At 55.3% G+C, this 20530-nt stretch overlaps 1 protein-coding gene across 2 annotated transcripts in view; it reads right to left on the bottom strand.

The window, feature by feature from the left end:
• Positions 1–992: 992 nt before the first annotated feature.
• Positions 993–20530, bottom strand: part of CHST8 (carbohydrate sulfotransferase 8) — a 144479-nt gene continuing 124941 nt past the window's right edge. For both annotated transcript variants that reach the window (XM_032170397.1, XM_032170398.1), the window contains exons 3-4: positions 3048–3085; positions 993–2544 (exon numbers count right to left, since the gene is read on the bottom strand). In XM_032170397.1, the coding sequence (XP_032026288.1) occupies positions 1438–2544; positions 3048–3085 (1145 nt within the window). In that variant the 3' untranslated portion in view covers positions 993–1437. The remainder of the gene's footprint in view (positions 2545–3047; positions 3086–20530) is intronic.

Raw genomic sequence — 20530 nt, 5'->3', positions numbered from 1 at the left:
ATCTGGCAGTTCCTCCACCTGGGAATCAGCAGGGCCTCCACCTGGGGGTCCACCCAGGTATCCAGTGGCACCTCCACGTGGAGAATCAGCAGCATCTTCCCTAGCAAGTGGGGACAGACGGAGGGCAGCCTCCTGAGAGGGCCCACAGAGCAACCCACAGAACGACCCAGGAGGGCATGCAGAGGCTCCTGCAGACAGGCTGACAGAGGGCAGAGACTCCAGAGTCAGGCAGCCCTTCCCATCACAAACAAAACCCAAATGCAGCCGCACTCATGCCCACAGTCAACACTCCAACAAACACCTCCTCCCAGACCTTCCCAGAACCACCTTGGCTGCTGACACTTCTGGAGCCCTCTCTGGTGTGAACACGTATGCTTTTGGAGAAGTTTCCTCTATGGCTTCTCCTCTCCTCCTCCAGAGCTTGTGCATCCTGATAGCCCTGAGGTGGTTTTGTCAGGTGAGTGGGGCCAGGGATCAGGGTGAGTGTCTGCAGATGACAGCCTCAGGCCAGAGTCCTGCTTGGCTCAGAGGTGCAGAAAGCCAGGGACAGCCTTGCTTCCTACTGGGAGCACCACACCCACTGAGATGCATGCCCCGTGCCCCCTGGCCTCAGCCTCAGCCCTAATTGGCAGCTTGCCTGGAGAGCTGGCCACTGCTCTGGCAGTCCCCAGAGGCCCCTGCAAGGTGCACTGATAAGACACCGCAGGAGGCCCCCATAGGAACAGGGCTATCTTTTCCTTTCAGGATTAATGTGCCAGGACTGAGATGGAAGCACCCCACTTGACTGGGACCTAGCCTCAGACACCTGCAGGCCCTGGCTGAGAGCCACTGGGTCCTCTGTGCTCTCCTCCCATGAGGCTGCTCCTGAACTGGACTTCTCTGCAGTGGGGCCTGCAGCACCTGGCTCAAGCTGCCCGGGGAAGGCAGAAGGAGTCCCAGAAAGCCCAGTCCAGGGTCCACGTGCTCCCACGCCACCACAGAGTACACACCGCTGCTCTGGAAACCATGTGCTTTATTTGGAACCTTAATCCAAGGGAACCTCCTCCCTGGCTTATAGAAAAGCTGCAAACCACGTGGTTTGGTCCAAGGCAATGGCTAAGGGAGTGCGGGACATCCCTTACTGCTGGGCCCCCGTCCTCTGGGCCTCAGACTTCCCTGCTCATCAAAACTGTTGGCTGAGCTCCCGGGGTGTCTGCCCAGTTCTCAGCCTCTCCCTCAGCCAAGGAATGAGGAAACAGGTACAGGCCAGGGGCTGGGGTCCCCATCCAAGGCTGGGCGCCTCTGCCCCCCACCCAAGGCCTACTGCCTCCCACAGCGATGGCTCCTCACGTCCTCAGAGCCCTGTTGCTCCCGGGATGAGGAGCCAGGGACAGGAGGATGCCCGGGAGCACAGGTGAGTGACCGGGGCAGGGCGGCCCCAGCCAGCTGCAGCGCCCCTCAGTACAGATCTGCAAAGGGCTTGGAGTAGTTGAACATCAGGTAATCCATGTAGTAGAAGTCGTAGGTGCGCTGCCGTTGCAGGGCCGAGAGTTGGGCGAAGTACTGGTGGGCGATCCTCGCCGTGGTCCGTGCCTCCTGCGAGTGCCGGTCCTTGAACCGGGGGAAGGTCAGGTTTCGCGGCGCGCGGATGAGGCTCAGGAAGAAGTTGGCATCGTCCTCCATGCTCTCGAACTTGCCTACGAAATCGTAGTCAATGAGGCAGGGGCTGCAGAGCCGGCTGACATGGTCCCAGTGAATGTCCATCCCCACGGGCCGGTGCACGTCCAGCAGGTACTGGATGAACTCGGGAAAACGCACCCCAGAGCCCGTCCGCAGGGCCTCCCGAGAGGCATTGGCGCGGTACCGGGCCAGGATGGCCTTGCCGAAGACCGGGTGATAGTAGCTGTTGGGGTGCTCGAACTTGTCGCGGAAGGCGGACACCAGCCTCTCGAAGGGCTCGCGGACAAAGAGCATCTTGGTGTAGGTGCTGAGACGGTGCAAGATACCCTGGCGGTCGAAGGTGTCCAGGCGCTTGAGGGCGCTGCCGTAGTGGACGGTGTTGTGCTGGATGTCGGCAGTGGACGAGGCCAGGCCGGCCAGCACCATGAGCACCCGCTTCCAATTGGAGCAGCCGGCCTTGGGCACCTCGCAGTAGAGCACGCGGTGGCGGTCCTCCACGAAGATACGGGACACGTGGCGGGGCGTGACTGCCCGGCGGCTGCTGCTCGCCCGGTACTTGGCGCAGGCCTCCTGCATCATCCGCTTGCGCTCCTGCTGGCTCCGGTGCAGGCTGACCCAGCGGCCATCCAGCATCCCGGGTCCTGGCCGGATGAAGGGCGCGTCCGAGCTGTTGGCCGGGATGGTCGCAGCAGCTGGCATTTTCTTGATGAGCAGACGGCGACGGCGCTGGCGGAGCCGCAGACGGGTCCCCCTCTGCAGCGGGGGTTGAGGCTGGTCAGGCGCTGGCTGGTTGTGGCCCCTCGGGGCCCCACTGGACAAGTCCCGAGTGACCCTCTCTGTGGGTGCCTTCAAGTCACCATCCTGAGAGCGGCCTGGTGGGAGGTCCTGAAGCAAGAAGAGAAGTGGTTATCTGAGTGGAAAGGACAGCTGGGCACTGAAGGCCACACAGGTCAGACTCTCACCACGGCTGGGGTTCCTGTCCCTCTCAGGTGAGGGGGACAGGCTGACCCTGTAGGTGAGAACTCTCCAGTCTGAGCCCTGGCCCAGCACCCAAAGGCCTCTCCCGCTGAGGTGCAAGTTTCATTTCGGCCACAAGATGGCGCGGTCCTCCCAGGAACCTGGGCTGGGCGAGGGTGGCGGGAATAGGTGGCCTGCAGGCGGGCTCAGATTTACGGCCTCTATTAGCACCGTGCAAAGAAGCCTTCTAACAAGAAAGGGAAATTCATGGGTCCAGAGCCCTAGGCTTTGTTCCCAAGGCTCCTGGGAAAGGCTGGACACATTTTTCTTTCCAAGAATGGATTCAACGTGAGCTCCTAATTTTCTTCCCAGCCCTCCCCAGTTTCCCAGGGGCTGTGTGCACTGAGATTTATCTGACTCTCGAAACTTACGTGGTGGGGCTGCCTTGGCCTGATGTTGAACTTTATTCCTGAAAAGCAAACAGAGGAGAGGACAGTATTAGCAGCGGATCTGCCACGTGGCTCCCAGGGAACTGCTTATGGGCTGCTGGCTGTGGACATCCAGGCTGGAGGGATCTTGGGGTAGGCTCTAGGGAAAGGCAGCTTAGGGCATGGCTCAGTGCTGGAGCCCCTCCATCCGCTACGCATGCAGAAAATGGCGACGCAGCAAACATGTGGTCCCACTGGCTCGCAGCTGAGGCTCTCTTCTCTGCATCACGCCTGCCTCCTGATGTGACCTACAAGGTCTGGAAAGGCACCCTGCCCAGGTGTACCCACACACCTGCCCTGTGGAGCAGCCAGGACTCTCGCAGGCCACCTCCTCCTGCACCCCACCGTGTCATTAAGTCACAGGGAAAGGACCCTTCAGAAAGCTCGATCCACCCTCTCTCCACACCCCATCAGCCACGCCCCAGTTCTGGCCACTATGGATTCTCCATGCTTGGAATATGACATATTCACACCCACACCTTTGCACACACCAGGCCTAGGAATGGAACGTGCTTCTTCTCCTCTTGCTCCAGGAAGTTCCCTAACCTGGGCATTTGCTTGGTGACCTTGGCCTTCTCGGCTGGCTCTGGAGTTCTGGGGTGAGCTGAGCATATCTTGCTCGCCCTGGTCTCCCCCAAAGCCCTAAGCAGTGCCCAGGTAGAGGGTAATTGTCCAGCGTCAACTTACTGATGACCTCAGGAAGACAGAGAGAGACCAGTGCATCACTGGCCATGCTCTGGAACATCCCCTCTGCCCACCAAGGAGGCCCATGCCTTGGCTGGACTCACCCAAGAAACAAGCTCTGGTGAGGTGAACCTTTGGCCAGAGCAGAAGATTCTGTGTCATACCTTGTTTGGTCTGGTTTGGGGGAAAGTCCCAGGAGGACAAAGATATTCCCTTTGGGGGGAATCTATTTAGAGCTGGAGCCTCCTTCCCCAGTCCCTACCTGGCCACCGAGGACTCAGGGGGTCTTTCTGTTCTGGTGCCATGTGGGTGGACATTTTTGTCCTGAGGCTCTGCCAAAAGCCATGGTCACCATCAGAGCCAGCTATCCCTTAAGCAGAGAGCTGGATCTTCTGGCTGGCATGCCGGGGCACCGTGCCCGACCACACCTGAGCAAATCCTGGCTGCTGCCTGCGGGAGGGGGTTCCAGTGTCCCACCACTTTCCTGGCTGTCTCCATGTCCTGGGCAGAGGTCCAGTGGCAGGAGCCCAGCTGGTGAAGGGATATCCAGGTCTTCCCTGAGCCAGAGATTCTGTGGATTTCTCCATGGGGTCCAGTTTTACAGACTCAGCCACTGCCATGCCCCAGATAGTCTAAGGCTGAGGCTGTGCCTGCACATCTCCTTCAGTCATTAGCAGGCCAGGAAGGGGATGCAAGGTCAGCCCTGGGATGGACAGCCTGAATTCCCTAGGCTTGCCCGAACCTTCCTCAAGTCTCAAGAGAGGCAGAAATGCAGGCAGAACTGGGACACATTTCATCTTTCTTCCTCTTGTCCCTTTGGGCTGGGAACAAGGGTATGCTCTCCCCTGGGCAAAGGGCAGAGCGGCCCCATCTTCCTGGGCACTCCCAAGCTTATGTGCACATGTGTGCATGTGGGGGATCTTTGAAACAGGCCTTCTAGACTCTTCCTTGGAGACTGAGGGGAAGCTCCAAGTAGACCTGGCTGCACCACTCAGGGTATGGGGTATAAGCAGCAGGTGCCTGGCCTGCAAGAGGAGTCTTTAGAATCAAGCTGCTCACTAACACCCCCCGCTATCCCCAGAGTCTATTTCCCTCCTTGACAGCCACCCCCTCCTCTTCCCCATCCCATCATTACTGCAGCTGTCCCAGCACGAGCCTCCAGAGCTCTTTTCTCTCCCGCAGCTGATGATGACAGTTCCCTTCACTAGAAGGGACCCACCGCACCACTTGGTTTTCCTCTACTCTGCCAGACTTCCTTAATTATTTTCTTCTGGTTATGGCAGCTGGCTCTGCTAAACCACCTCTCCTCCTCGAAATCTCAGATATGGGAAATCACTCTGCTTGTCACTCCTGTCATCTCGTCAAGGTGTGACGGTGCTTATATATTCCTTTTCTGGAGCAAATGAGTCATGCCAGATTTGGCCAAGAGTGGGGCTGAGAAGCCACTTCCAAAAGGGATCCTGCCAGTCGGGGGGAAGATGGAAAGCCACGTGCTTGTTCAGGTTGCGGCCCCTAAGGCCATGACCTCCCACTGGCACTGTCCCCACAGCCTCGGAGGGCAGTGGGCTGTGGTCCTGTTCCATTTTACCTGTGAGGACTGGACAGGAGGACACTGTCTCCTGGACCTCTGGACTCTGAGCCTAAGCTTCTGGGGCTGTCCCACTCTAATGCTCGCTGAGCTAGAGCCCTTGGCATGAACTAGAGGAAAAGTTCCTTCTAGACAAAGCCTGGGGCTGGGCGAGTCTCCTGATTTCCTGTTTACATGTGTCCATAAAGCCAACCTGCCTGCAACTTCCTCCTTTGAAAGGAAAAATTGCCTTGTGGAGAATGAGAGATCAGTAACATCTTAAGTAGAGCCTGAGTTTGCCATAAGCTATTCCCAACCCTTAGACTTATGGCAGCTTATCGGGCAAAGATTAGCCCTATCCCCACAAGCTCACCTTAACATTTTTAAAAATTTACTGCCGGGCACAGTGGCTCATGCCTGTCATCCCAGCACTTGGGAGGCTGAGATGGGCTGATCACTTGAGTCCAGGAGTTCGAGACTAGCCTGGCCAATGTAGTGAAACCCCATCTCTACTAAAAATACAAAAAAAATAGCTGGGTGTGGTGGTGCATGCCTGTTATCCCAGCTACTCAGTAGGCTGAGACATGAAAATTACTTGAACCCAGGAGGCAGAGATTGCAGTGAGCTGAGATCACACCACTGCACTACAGCCTGAGCAACAGAGTGAGACTTTGTCTCAAAAATAAAATAAAATAAAGAAAAAAAATTACATTTATTTTAGAAATAAAGATGGGGTCTTGCTATGTTGCCCAGGCTGGTCTCAAACGCCTGGCCTCAAGCGATCCTCCTGCCTCGGCCTCCCAAAGGGCTGGAATTATAGGTGCGAGCCACCATACCTGGCCACAAGTTCACTTTTGAATAAAGAAGAAACATAATGATGGAAATCTAAAGGGACCTCCCCTTTGCTATGAGCCTAGCGTCCCCACTAGGAAGAAAGCTGCTCTTCCACGCACCACTCAGATAAAGGCTGAAGCAAAGACCACTGCTGGCTCTGGGCAAGTGAAAATCAGGAGAAACCTTAGGTATCCTGGGGCAGGGGTCTGCACATCCCCAAGTGGGCTGCACGTCAGGACCCTGGACAGCTCAATGAGCGCTCAGGGAAGGGCAGCTAAGGGCTCACGAGGATGAGGAAGGTTTGCCACCAGGGGTCAGTGGTACCAGTGCCGTGGGGGGGACTTATGGATGGGAAGGAGTTTTGGCCTCAGTATAACCACCTCCAGACCCTCTCAAGCCCCCAAATAAAACGTACAATCTAGATAACATCAGTGGCCTTGCAGAGCAACTCCAGCCACAACCCACCTCCTCTTCCATCCACCACCACCAATGCTGCCACGCACCTTCCCTGCCTCCCCACCTCCACCCCTGCAACAGAATCCACGACCAACCACGCACACCCCACTTTCGGTGTCTTGAGTTACCTCTCTTCTCCTCTCAATATAACGTTCACAGTCTGTAAGGGAGCTCCATCCCCCCTCACAGTAAGAAATAAACAAGCACTTTCTCTTTCTGGACAGATGACATGCGTGGAGTGGCTGGAACACATGCGCTATGATAAGAGCATCGATGAGAATAAACAAGGTGTGAGTTATGGGCACTGCCAAATGTGCTCCATGGTGTGAACTCTTCATTGGCTGAAGTTCTCAGCGTTCAGCTGAAAAGCCTCCTGATAGAGGAGAGGCAGAGGCTGATGAGTGTGTGAGGCCATTTTCTTAGTCATCAGGCCTGGGTTTGGGGCAGAGTCGGGGAGGGGGCTATACCAGCATGTCCAAGGAGAAGGGTCTCTTGCCTGCTCCTCTGTAGGCTCACAGGAGGAAGACGTGCAGGGTGCCACACAAAAGCCCCAATCCCTACTGCCCAGGAGCCATGGAGGGTGGTAACTGGGGAGCAGCCTTTTCGTCAGGCCCTGTAGACAGGCAGCACTGACAGGTGAGGACAGGACCCAGGTGCCTCAAATGAGCCCTTGGCCTCCCCTAGCCCCAGGTGGCTCACTCCTGGGAGAGTGACAGCTGCATTGGCTGCTCATGTCCCAGGCCCGAGCCCTGATGGGTGATGATGGGAGGGTCCGCCACTCCCATCATTGCGACTGTCCTTAAGGAGTCAAATCTGCAGAGGGACAGGCATGGGAGAGAACTGGGGAAGGAGGGCAGGAGCGGCCGTGCCATTCCCAGGTCCCTGTTTGTGGTGGAGTTTGAGTCGTGCTTCTTGGTCTTTTGGGATTTCCTGATGGAGCCATTTGTGTGGCCACGTTTCCCTGTGCCCGGGGCTTCTGATGGTTGAGTCTGCTGGTAGGTTGCCCCACACCCATTGGCACTGTCCACTCCACGTCCACTTCCATTGCCCAACAGGCCAGGGAGCCCTCAGGACTTTTGGCTCTCTTGGCTCAGGCTGGCCCGACTGGGATTGGGGAGTTCCCTGAAGGCAAGGTCCCGACTGCATCTTGGTCCCCCGCACGTGCAGTACCCTGATTCTGAGCTTCGGCCCCACCTGGACTCCTTACAGCGGCATCTGGTGGGATGAACACTGTTGTCCCGGACAGCCCAGGCTGCCGGCCTCTGCCCTGCTGCTTCCACGCCCCCATTAGGAAGAAGCGGCTCCCACACCTAGGGTGCACACGAGAAAGGCCTCTGAGCCCTGGGGCAGCCCCACGGCCGGTCACACACCTGACCTCACAGTGCAGTGCTGAGCTACAGATGGCCTGCCCTGAATGCAGGGTGCTGGCAGGAGAGAAGGTGGGTGGGTTGGGGGAGAGAGGCCCGAGGGAAATGCCAGGCTCCACTCCATGGGAAGTATGGAGGGCTCTGAATTGGGCTGGGGGGCGTGCTAGTTAGGGTTATCAGAGAGACAGAGAGCCCACAGGTGATATATATGGAGGCAGGAAAGAGACAGAGAGAAAGAGAGAGGGAAGGGAGAGGTAGAGGGTGAGGAGGGGAGAAGGAGGGAGGGAAGCGAGATAGGGAGAGGAGAGAAGGAGGAAAGGAGAGGAGAAGGAAGGGGAGAGAGAGAGAGGAGAGAGCGAGGGGGGTTGATTTTAAGAAACTGGCTCATGTGATTCTGGGGGCTGGCAATCTAAAATCTGCTAGCAGGCTGGAGACCCAGGGAAGACCTGGTGCCGCAGCTTGCACGGGAAGGCAGTCCGAGACTCCCTCCTACTTGGGGAACTTCACTCTTTTTTCTTCAGGCCTACAACTAATTGGATGAAGCCCACCCACGTTGTGGAAGGTCATTTCCTCTACTCAAAGGCTACACATTTTACAGCAAATCACATCTAAAAAATGCACTCGCGGCTGGGCACGGTGGCTTACACCTGTAATCCCAGCACTTTGGAGGCTAAGGCGGGTGGATCGCGAGACCACAAGAGATCAAGACCATCCTGGCCAACACTGTGAAACCCCATCTCTACTAAAAACACAAAAATTAGCTGGGCATGGTGGCGCATGCCTGTAATCCCAGTTACTCAAAAGTCTGAGGCAGGAGAATCGCTTAAACCCAGGAGGTGGAGGTTGCAGTGAGCTGAGATCGCGCCACTGCACTCTAGCCTGGCAACAGAGTGAGACTCGGTCTCTCTCTCTCTCTCTCTCTCTGTCTCTGTCTCTCTCTCACACACACACACAAAGACTGGTGTTTGTCTAAACCCTGCGGCACCACGGCCTAGGCACGGTGACGTATACAATTAACCATCACGGGAGGTGCCTTGGTTTGTTCTTGCAGCTGCTGTAACAAAGTATCCCAAACTGGGGGGCTTAAAATGACAAAAACGTGTTCTCTCACAGTTCTGAAGTGTAGATGTCTGAAATGAAGGTGCCAGCAGGGCCACTTTCCTTCCACTGCCTCTTGGGTGGGGGTTGATGCTTCCTCGACTCTTCCAGCTTTCAACAGCCCAGGTGCTCCTTGGCTTGCAACAACAGGAGATCAATCTCTGCTTCATCTTCACACGGCTGCTGCACACGTGTGTCTCTTCTCCTCTTCTTATAAGGACACCGGTCATATTAAAATAGGGCCCACTCAACCAACCCAAATGCCCATCAATCAACGAGTAGATAAACATATATATATATGATGGAATAGTACTCAGCCATAACAAGGAATGAATTAATGGCATTCGCAGCCACCTGGCTGAGACTGGAGACTATTATTCTAAGTGAAATAACTCAGGAATGGAAAACCAAACATTGTATGTTCTCACTCACAAGTGGGAGCTGAGCTATGAGGATGCGAAGGCATAAGAATGATACAGTAGATTTTGGGAACTCTAGGAAAGGGTGGGAAAGGGGTGAGGGATAAAAACTACAAATTGTGTGCAGTGTACACTGCTCCAGTTACGGGTGCATCAAAATCTCACCAATCACCACTAAAGAACTTACCCATGTAACCAAACACCACCTGTTCCCTAGAAACCTATGGAAATAAAATTTTTTTAAAAAGGGCCCACTCTAGTGGCCTCAACTTGATTACATCTGCAAAGACCCTACAAGGTCACAGTTTACAAGCACAGGGAGCTGGGATTGAGCATTTTTTGAGGGTGGGGCGGGCACCCAATTTGACCCAGTACAGACAGGGACTCATGTGATCTCATGGGGCTTTAAGAGTGTTTTTTTGTTTGTTGTTTGAAGAGACAAGGTCTTGCTCAGTCGCCCAGGCTGGAGTGCAGTGGCATAATCCTGGCTCACTGCAGTCTTGAACTCCTGGGCTCAAATGATCCTCCCGCTTCGGCCTCGCAAAGTGCTGGGATTACAGCCATAAGCCACCACGCCCAGCTGGATGTTCTGAAGACAGGGCAGGATAGCCTGAAGGAGGTGAAGAAACAGCTTGTCTGCTGGTTTAGGTCACCTGCTGATCAGTAGTGAAGGGTTGTTTGTTCTCGGTGTGTTTGGGGCAGGCCTGTGTCGTGTCCATCTGTGTCATTCTGGCACAATGCCCATCAATGCCTGTGGAAAGGCTGGTGCTTTCTGGACTGACAGCTGGCCTTGGACATGAGGAAGGGTATGGGGCTTCCCAGAAGCTGGGCCCAGGGTTCAGGCTGGAGCCTCCCAGCTGGGAAGGGCCCGCGCATCTGGGCAGCAGGTGCCAGCCTCCTAGCTAGATGCAGATGGGGGCAATCCCACTGGAGGAGTCTGTCCACCCCCAGCCCTGCCTGGGCGGCCATGAAGCCTTGCTCTGCCAGCTTCTTTCGCCATCCACAGTACGCCAGGCCGGGGCCATCCACAGTATGCCAGGCCAGGGCCTGCTTTGGGACCAGGCCACACCTTCTCTGGCTCCTCTCCCACCGGCTCAGGCTCTGCCCTTGTGAGGTCTCCGCTGGCCCAGGGCTGAGGGGCACATCGTCCCCATGGGACTCTGACTGCCTCATTGTGAACTGCATCCTCCATCTGGGGCAGGGTGTTCATATGCAAATTAGATGCAAAACTGAAGTTTCAACACATGCAGCAATGAGCGGGCAGCCTGGACTCCTGGGCACAGAATTCGCCCGGAAAAAAGCCTCACCCAAGGGCCTTCAATTCTCACCTGTGTTCATGGGAAAATCCAACTTCTTACATTCTCTGCTGGGTCCCCAGGGCACAGCCTGGAGACCAGCCTTTGTCACAGTCACAGCCACCTGCTGTCCTAAGACATGGGACAGGTATGTGGGGTTCCAGGTGGCCGGGCTGCCCCCGCACAGGTGCCAGCTGTCCCTGGGCCCTGATAACAACTCTGTGGTCCGAGTGTGGACATCGAGGGGAGGCGGCGGTCAGGCCAGACACGCCGCAGAGCTAAATCGGACTGGTCATGCATTGGCCTCTGTCCTCCGGCTTTGGCCTCTGGGTGGGGGGCTTCTTCCCCTAGGTTCTGAGATGATCAGACTCAGTCACAGTGACCTTTGGCTCAGACCAGAGCAAAGGCTTGCTCCCTCCCTCGGTGGACCACGCGGAGGACCACCCTGGAGGGTCCATGTGGAGTTGTAGTTTTTAGTGCAGGCTTAGCACATCAAAAATTAGAGGACAGGCCAGGTGCGGTGGCTCACACCTGTAATTCCAGCACTTTGGGAGACTGAGGCAGGCAGATCATCTGAGGTCAGGAACCTGGCCAACATGGTGAAACCCTGTCTCTACTAAAAATACAAAAATTAGCCAGGCATGGTGGTGGGCGCCTGTAATCTCAGCTACTCTGGAGGCTGAGGCAGGAGAATCGCTTGAACCTGGGAGGTGGAGGTTGGAGGTTGCAGTGAGCCGAGACCATGCCACTGCACTCCAGCCTGGGTGACAGAGCAAGGCTCCATCTCAAAAGAAAAAAAGAAAACTAAGAGTGCACACACCCACTGCTGTGTGACCTTGGACAAGTGCCTTGACCTTGCTGAACCTCTTTCATTGGTAAAACAGGCTAAAAATTCATTGGTAAAATGTGCCAAACATATGCATCTTGCAAATCCACAAATGTGCACACGAAATGGGGCATGAAGCCGGGCAGAGCCAGAGCCCACTGATTAAAAGCCAGCTGCTCTTGGCATGCTGATCACCTGGTTCCCTTTGCAGGGGCTAAATCTCCTGCAGCCCAGCTCCTGCCCCCAGCGCAGTGACGCTGGGGTGCATCTGCAGAGGAGCGGAGCCAGCATCTTCCTGTCTCGGGCCGATGAGCGCCTGACGGCTCTGACCGGACTTATTTTGTTTAGTGATTCTGTTCCCTTGCCTTCATGATTAGGATCCACGATTCAACTGGGTGGTTCCTGTCAGCTCAGCCTTGGCCATGAATTCCCTTGGAGCTGTCAGAGAGTTGAGCATCAGAGCTGCCTGTCAGTCAGCCAGTCAGCCGGTTAGACAGTCTACAAGCCCAACAGCTGTCCCGCCTGCGCCACATCTACCCACCTGCCCATCACTGAGTGGGTTGGGAAGGGGAGTCCTGAGCTGGTGCCCTGTCTGTCCACAGGGAGGGATCCTCAGCTCCTGCTTCTCAGCACTCCTCAGTCAGAGCCTGCAGTGACTTCTACAGTGTTCAGGGTGTGCGTGACCCCAGCACACCCGCGCCACCCACTGCATCACCCCTTACACGTGTGCATGTCTCATGGGATCAGGTGTGCATGTCCTATGGTCTGTAACACTAGGCATGCCGAGGAAACGCACCACAGCACACGTTTGTGCTGCACAGGTGCCTGCTTCCTGTGTGTGTGATGTAGCGTGCCCTGGGTGGGGAGTGTGTGGTTGTGTGCACATCCCTGTGTGGTTTCTAGGAGTCCACGGCACATGGCTTACAGTAGATCATGCCTCTTCTTTCCTTTATGTATCTTTTCCCTCTCTCCCTCCCCCACTTCCTTCCTTCCTTTCTTTTTTGAGACAGTGTCTCACTCTATTGCCCATGCTGGAGTGCAGTGGCATGATCATGGCTCATATAGTGAGCTCCTGGGCTCAAGTGATCCTCCCACTTCAGCCTCCCAAGTAGCTGGGACTACAGGTGTGCACCGCCAAGCCCAGCTAATTAAAAAAAAAAAAAAAAATATATATATATATATATATATGTGTGTGTGTGTGTGTGTATTTTAGCCAGGTGTGCTGGCTCATGCCTGTAATCCCAGCACTTTGGGAGGCTGAGGCGGATGTATCACCTGAGGTCAGCAGTTCAAGACCAGCCTGACCAACATGACGAAATCCTGTCTCCACTAATAAATACAAAAATTAGCCAGTGTGGTGGTGGAGACCTGTAATCCCAGCTACTCAGGAGGCTGAGGCATGAGACTTGCTTGAACCTGGGAGGTGGAGGTTGCAGTGAGCTGAGATTCTGCCACTGTGCTCCAGCCTGGATGACAGAGTGAGACTGTCTCAAAAAAAAAAAAAAAATTCATAGAGGCAAGGTCTCACTATGTTGCCCAGCAACTACTGGCCTCAAGCAATCCTCCTGCATCAGCCTCCCAAAGTGGTGGGATTAAAGGCGTGAGCCACCATGCCTGGCTGCATGTCTTCCTTCAACACATGTGGGCCTGGAAGAACAAGCCAGAGCTAGTGGATGCTACTGCAAATGAGAAAGAACAAACTGCGTGGCCCTATCCCACAACCCCGTGTCACTCCCTGGCTTGCCCTGTCTCTGCTTCCCATGTGGGATGTTGACAGCAAGACCAACTGGCTGGCCTCCACTTTGCAGCACACCACGCGGAACAGTCCCGCCATCTGCCACCATGTATCCATTCACTTCACATTGATGGAGCACCTATACGGGCCAGTAGCATCTTAGGTACTGATGACAGTGTCTTAACCAGGAATGGGACAGTGTGGCCCCTGCCCTCGTGGAGCTTCCAGTCTAGCAAGGAGGAGAGGCACTGGCCAGCAACTCCATGTGTGATGGCAGCCATGGAGGACATTGCAGGCAATGTGGGACAGTTGACATGTTAGCTAGCTCAGTGTTGCAGGTGACAGCTCCTGAAGATTGTGACAATAAATTGGCACCTGAGGGTAATGAGGACATTTCTGGCAGAGCTTCATGGACTTCTACCATGAAAGCAAGGCTCCTGGGATGAAGGAATGGGTCCAGAGACTGAAGGGTGTCAAGAAAAGGCAGGGCCGGGTAGTGGTTTACACCTTTAATCCCAGTGCTTGGGAGGCCAAGACCGATGGATTACTTGAGGCCACAAGTTTGAGACCAGCCTGGACAACATAGTGAGACCCCATCTCTAAAAAAAAAATAAAAAAATTAGGCTGGGCACAGTGATGGGCACCTGTAGTCCCAGCTGCTCAGAAGGCTAAGGTGGGAGGATCAGTTGAGTCCAAGCGTTAGAGGCTGCAGTGAGTTATGAGTGCACCACTGCACTCCAGCCTGGGTGACAGAGTGAGATCCTCTCTCAAAAGAAAAGAAAAGAGAAAGGAAGGAAGAAGGGAGGAAGGGAGGAAGGAAGGAAGGAGGGAAGGAAGGAAGGGAGGGAGGGAGAGAGGGAGGGAGGGGAGGAAAGGGAAAGAAAGAAAGAAAGAAAGAAAGAAAGAAAGAAAGAAAGAAGAAAGAAAGAAAGAAAGAAAGAGAGAGAGAGAGAGTGGGAGGGAGGAAAGAAGGGCAACCATGATGGCTAGCCGGCAAGAAAGAGGCTTTACAGCCATGCAAAGGCACTAGACCTTACCTCCTAAGGCCCAGGAGAGTCTCAAAGAGCTTTAGGGTGTGGAGTTATTTTGAATTTAAGGACTGTTCTGGGATGGAGTCAAAGACACAGCAGAAAGGTTGGTCAGGGGATTGCTGTCACTATCCAGGCAGGAGACTCTTGAGGCCTGGACCCAGGGGATGATGAAACAGTGGAGGGAGAGCTGAAGGACATTTCGGGAGATGGGGGTGTGTTGGGAAATGTTGAACACCTGGCTCTCTGGGTGGGGTGGGAGCGGGGAGCAGCCAGGTTTGCAGTGTTTGCTGATTTCCGTGGTCTGAAATCCCATCATGGCAGATTTCAAACTACTGATGTCACGTGGGGCTGGGCCCTTGGGGGCCAGGACAAGTTGGCCTGAACTCGCCACTACATCAGCAGGACTTGGGACTGGCTGACTGCAGAGGGAGACGCTGGCTTCTGACTTTAGCAGTAGTGAATGCTCATGCTATTCCCTGTGCAGGAGGACAGATCCCTGTTGACTTTGAGGAGACCTGATTACAGGTCTCCCAAGTGCAGACATCCAGAGGGCAGTTGGAGGAGAGGGAATTAGTGGATCGGGGTGGCTGGTCAGAGGTGTGGGGGCAGACGTGCCTGTGGGAGCTCATTGAGCCACCTGTGGCTCTTCTGGGCCAGTGGGGGCATGATACCAGCACTTCTCAGGGAAAGAGGGGTAGAGGCAGTGGGCCTGGGCCTGGGGGCTGCCCTTCTCTGGGCCCACCGGGATCCCACCCTGGGCTCTGAGCTGACATGGCACGTGGTGACCACTCTCCAGCCAGCTCTGCAGGAAGGCACCTCATTTGGTCTAAATAATGGTGAATTCCCATCGTGGGGTTACCAGCAAATAGAAGCAAGTGAGTCAGGCTGGAGCCCGAGGCTGGGGTGGCGCCATAAAGGGGCTGTCTTGATGTAGTTTGGACATTTGTCCCCGCCCAAATCTCATGCTGAAGTGTGATCCCCAGTATTGGGGGTGGGTCCTGGTGGGGGGTGTTTGGCTCATGGGGGGATCCTTCATGGCTTGGTGCCATCCTTATAATAGTGAATGAATTCTCATGAGATCTGGTTGTTGTGAAGTGTGGCACCACCTGCCCCCAAGTCTCACCCTTTGTTCCTACTTTCACCAGGTGACACGCACACTCCCGCTTGCCTGCTGCCATGAGTAAAAGCTCTTTGAGCCCCCCACCCCCCCAGAAACCAAGTGGATGCGGGGGCCACACTTCCTGTCCAGCCTGCAGAGCTGTGAGCCAATGAAACCTCTTTTCTTTATAAATTGCCCAGTCTCAGGTATTTATTTATAGCAGTGCAAGAATGCGCTAACACATGCCTGTTTACAGGAAAAGTGCCCCCTACCCAATGGCCCAGCCCTGAGACAGGCCCTCCAGGGGCAGACGTGGGCAGCATGTCCTTCTTCACCCTGGAATGGAGTCAGGCAGCCAGGAGGGCAGCCTCATTACCACGGTGGCCCAGCTGCAAGATAATGATCAGTCCAGCTCCAGCCGGCCTTGGGATGCATTGTTCTGGCTGCCACGTCAATTACTGAGCTGGCCTGGAGCTGTCAAGCCTGTCACAGCTGTTGCTGTGATACCCTAAAGAGCCACAAAAGTGAATCTGTCTTAAGTGATGCTTCTTTGAAGTGCCCCCGCTGCAGGCTGCACTGGCCTGAGGGGGGCACTGCAGACACCCTGGGGAGAGTGGGGCTCCAGACTGAAAAGGGCTGCCCAGGGGCTCAGGGATGGGTGCTCTGATCCTTGGAAGAGCTCCCAGATGGCTGAGCACTAATGGTTACTGACTGTACCCACAGGGGTCCCGGAGTCTGGGTGACGGCCCCGACTCAAGCACAGTGAATGGGCAGCTACAGTTCCAGGCCCACCCCCACCCCTACACCAATGTCTCCAGTGTCTTCTCTCTGACATCTCAGGGAACAATGAGGGGCAGCTGCAGCTGAGGGGTCATCCTGTGTGCCCCCCACCCCACCCCACCCCACCAGAACAGAACAGAGACTCTGGCAATTCATAGATTCCAAGGACAAGGCCAGGGACTGCCGGGAGCACTCAGGGGCTCTGGCCATCAGTCCGGCTCTTCCCTGCCGAGGATCTGGATAGCTGCAGTCTACAGTTCAGAGCCGGGGTGAATCTCCCAGGGCAGGGCCTTGAACCTGGAGTCAGGTCCAGCCAAGGGCTGGGGCAAGAGCAGCTCTGGAAGGCTCTGGCCTGAGGATTATACCAGCTTCTTTGAGGGGTCAAACTTGAGCATAATACGGCCTGGTGGTGCACACATGGAATCCCAGCTACTTGGGAGGCTGGGGCAGGAGGATTGCTTGAGCCCAGGAGTTTGAGCTCCCATGTTGAGTCTGGGCCACATAGTGAGATCTTATCTCTTAAAAAAAGACACCAAACCTGAGTATGGATGCCAATCTTGGGCTTGTCAGTGGCTGGCTGTGGGGACATCACCTCCCCTGGATACCTGTCCAAGAGCCCCTTTCTGCTCCCTTCTGAATGGCCAGCTCTTTCTTTCTTTCTTTCTTCTTTCTTTCTTTCCTTCTCTCTTCCTCCCTTCCTTCCTTCCTTCCTTCCTTCCTTCCTTCCTTCCTTCCTTCCTTCCTTCCTTCCTTCCTTCCTTCCTTCCTCTCTCTCTTGCTTTCTTTTTTGAGACCGACTCTCACTCTGTTGCCCAGGCTGGAGTACAGTGGCATGGTTTTGGCTCGCTGCAACCTCCATCTCCTGGTTCAAGCGATTCTCATGCCTCAGCCTCCAGAGTAGCAGGCACGCGCCACCACGCCTGGCTAATTTTTGTGTTTTCAGTAGAGACAGGGTTTCACCATGTTGCCCAGGCTGGTCTTGAACTCCTGGGCTCAACCAATCCACCTGCCTGGGCCTCCCAAAGTGCTGGGATTACAGGCATGAGCCACTGCGCCCATCCTGCATGGCCAGCTATTCCTCTGCCCAGCCCAGCACCCTGTAGCAGCAGGAGCCCCGACAGGGCCATGTGGGCTGACCGGGGCGGGGGGGGCCCAGGCCATCATGGGAGCACAGATAGCCTGTCTTCCACTGCCCCTTCACAGCCATGCCAGGCGGGGCTGGCTCCACACACCCATACCACACTCACACCTAAACCACGGGCCCTTTGCATCTCAGTACCTGTACAGCTTCCAGAGCCCTGGGGTGCTGACTGCAGGGTTGGGGAAAGTGGGGAGGGCGGAGAGACCCCCGAGGGCTGCATGTTCAGAAGTCATTCTGGAGATGACTGGGGAACTTGGAGAAGAGTGAGGCCGAAAAGGAAGTGGGAAAATAAATTCAGGTTCTTACCTTATGATGGAGGTGAGGAGTGGGGACATCTGAACTTAGGCAGGTTGGGCGGGGGTAGGAAAAGGAAAGGTTGGATTTTGCAGAACAACAAAGCCAGAGGGCTAGAAGGTTTGGTGAGTCAGGGGTATGAGGGGTGAGGGTGAGGGAAATGTCTGGAGGACTCCCCCCATAGCATGCTGCCAGGACCCCCAGACAGGGAGATCTCAGGGAATGGAGGAGCCCTTCGGGGAGAAGACCCAACCTTGGCTTATGGTGAACCAGAGACAGACTCGAGTAGCACCTGCAGGTAGCAGCTGTCAGCTGGAAACAGGACAGAGCTTGGGTGAAACTGTCCATTAGCCAGATCTGGGCCACATACCTCGGTTTGGGAGGCAGCCCAGACGCACACCATGCAACCTAGCCCAGCGACTTCCAGCATCCTGCAAACAGGCCCACGTCACCGCCTAATGCCAGCCTCGTTAGCTCTGAGCACAAGAATATTAAGTAGATGTAAACACTGGAAATAGCTGGAATTTTCACGATCTTCATGTGTACTTGGAATTTGCCATCATCACAGTATTCACATTATTCAATAACATGAAGTCTTCTAAGGCAATCCGTCAGCCAAGACCCAACCCCCTTCCCGTTCTTCGCTCTCCAGCATTTTGCTCCAAGAGAGGCACGATTGCTCCATGAGAGGCACCATTTTCAGGGAACTGGAAGCCGGTGTTTGCCTGGGTGGGGGTGGAGGAGCTTACTGGGCTCCTGGAAGACAGTGCCCGAGGTCCCTGAATTCCCCTTTCAAGGCCTCAAAGTCTCTGCTTAGCCTCTGCCTGCATATCTCCACCAAAGGCCCTGCAATTAGACCCGCTGGCTTTGCAAACGGAATGTGCTCCCATGTAATGGCTGTTGGTAGGGCGGCTGGGGTCACCGTGAAAGGAGAGCTAAAGAAGACATCTGAGCTGTTTTCCTGCTTCCTTTGAAGTCCAACCAGCGCAGCTGCTCTCGGGACGAAGAGAGCCCACCACAGACATGGAGGCAGCCCCTCCAGGTTGCGTGCATTTCCGGAGGAATTCAGGCTCCAGTCTGGAGCACCGGGCATGTGTTTTGGGCACCTCTTTGTGGTTGTGAAACGTGCTATTCCGGGAAACAAAGAAGCCTGGCTTGTGCCTTCCGTCTTTCACGCCTGCGCGTGGCAGGGATGAGGAGCGGGCCAGGTAGGTGTGTGGAGAGCCATTCTTTCTAGAATGAATGATTCACTAGCAGGGTGAGAGGTGATTCACAGTGAGAGGTGATTCACTGCTGCTCAGCCCACCACAGCATCTTCTGCAGGATTAAACGTCATTCCTTCTAATGACTTGATTTATGTCCGGAGGATTACAGCTCCCAACAAAATATTGTGATGACGGCAATAAATCACATGGGGGATGCTTACAACGGCTGCTAGCATGTTTTCTGTTTGTCTGGGAGTTGATTACAGAACGAAGGGCTGCTGTGTAACAGGGAGTATGGGGCGGGGTGAGCACAGCACAGGTGCGTCAGGTGGTGGGAGCTTTGACAGGGGCATCAGAAGGTTTCCAGTGCCTAAGGCTTCTGTGAAAATCTGTGGTTGCAGACAGCAGGGATTTTGGAAATCCAGAAGTCTACAGGAAGGCACCATCCTGAGCCCCTGGGGGGTGCATGGGTGGTGGGCATCCTGAGAATGTCATTTTCAGCCTTTAGCTCTGCTGCATCAGCAAGTGAGATACTCAAAGATGGGCCAGGCTAGGATGGCTCTGCAGGGCTGAGCTGCTCGGAAGAAGGAGGATCAGGCTGCAGACAGGTGCCCCTGAGCCAGCATCTCTCACTCAGGTGCTCAGCAGAAAGGGATCCTTTTCCATCAAGACCTGGCCCTGCAGAGCAGGATCTCAGAGGTTCACATCCTCTGCAACCAACCTCAAGGTTCACATCCACAACAGATTTGCGTAGAACCCAGCCTGGGCTCAGGAGGAAACTGGTAGCCTTGCTCTCCCAGCTCTGTTCTTAGCTGGTCTATCTGAGAGGCTGTCACCCCTGCCTCTGACATCTGGGACAGTTGTCCCTGTGAGACGTGGCAGAGGCTGGAGCTGGCATGCAGGTGGGCAAACACCTGAGGGGCTGCCACACAGCACCCTGGACTGTTCCCACCAGTCCAGCTAAAGCTCCGTCCTGGTCAGAAGTCTGGGAGAGGATGAGCCTCCTCTTTGGTAAAGTCGATCCTGTCCTTGGATCAAACCAAAAACAGAGGGAAGATGAGAGCAGGCATAGGGTTAAGATGCACGGCAAGGTTCCCTGATTCCAGCAGAACAGTCCCTCATCCTGCCTGGTGTGCTTCCTCCAGAGAGAAATGTGTTCTCGGAAGAGCCCCACAGCCTAGAGTGCTGTAGCAAGGACGGTTTGCTCATAAGAGGTCATGGACCAGGGTGACTTGGGGATGCCAGGTGCAGGGATAAAGCAGTCCATTAGCAGGTATGAGGCCCCAGGCCCGGCTCATGGCACACTTGACTGCCAAGTGTGAGTGAGGAGGGGGTTTGTACCACACAAGGGTGTCTTCCATGTCAGATGTGATGCACTGATGATGGGGAGATGCACACGGGGGGCACACTGATGGCAGGTAGGATGGTACATAGAGGGTAGTGGGGGGATGGTGTGGGAATGGTACATGGATGGTGGGGGATGGTGTGGGGATGGTGGGAGGTTGTTGGGGGATGGTGGGGGGATGGAGGGAGGATGGTGGGTGGTTGGTGTGGGGATGGTGGGAGGTTGGTGGGGCATGGTGAGGGGATGGGGG

The sequence above is a fragment of the Hylobates moloch genome, unplaced genomic scaffold, assembly GCF_009828535.3.
Source record: "Hylobates moloch isolate HMO894 unplaced genomic scaffold, HMol_V3 SCAFFOLD_12, whole genome shotgun sequence".
In the NCBI taxonomy this organism is placed as follows: domain Eukaryota; kingdom Metazoa; phylum Chordata; class Mammalia; order Primates; family Hylobatidae; genus Hylobates; species Hylobates moloch.
This window is presented reverse-complemented; position numbering and strand designations above follow the sequence as displayed.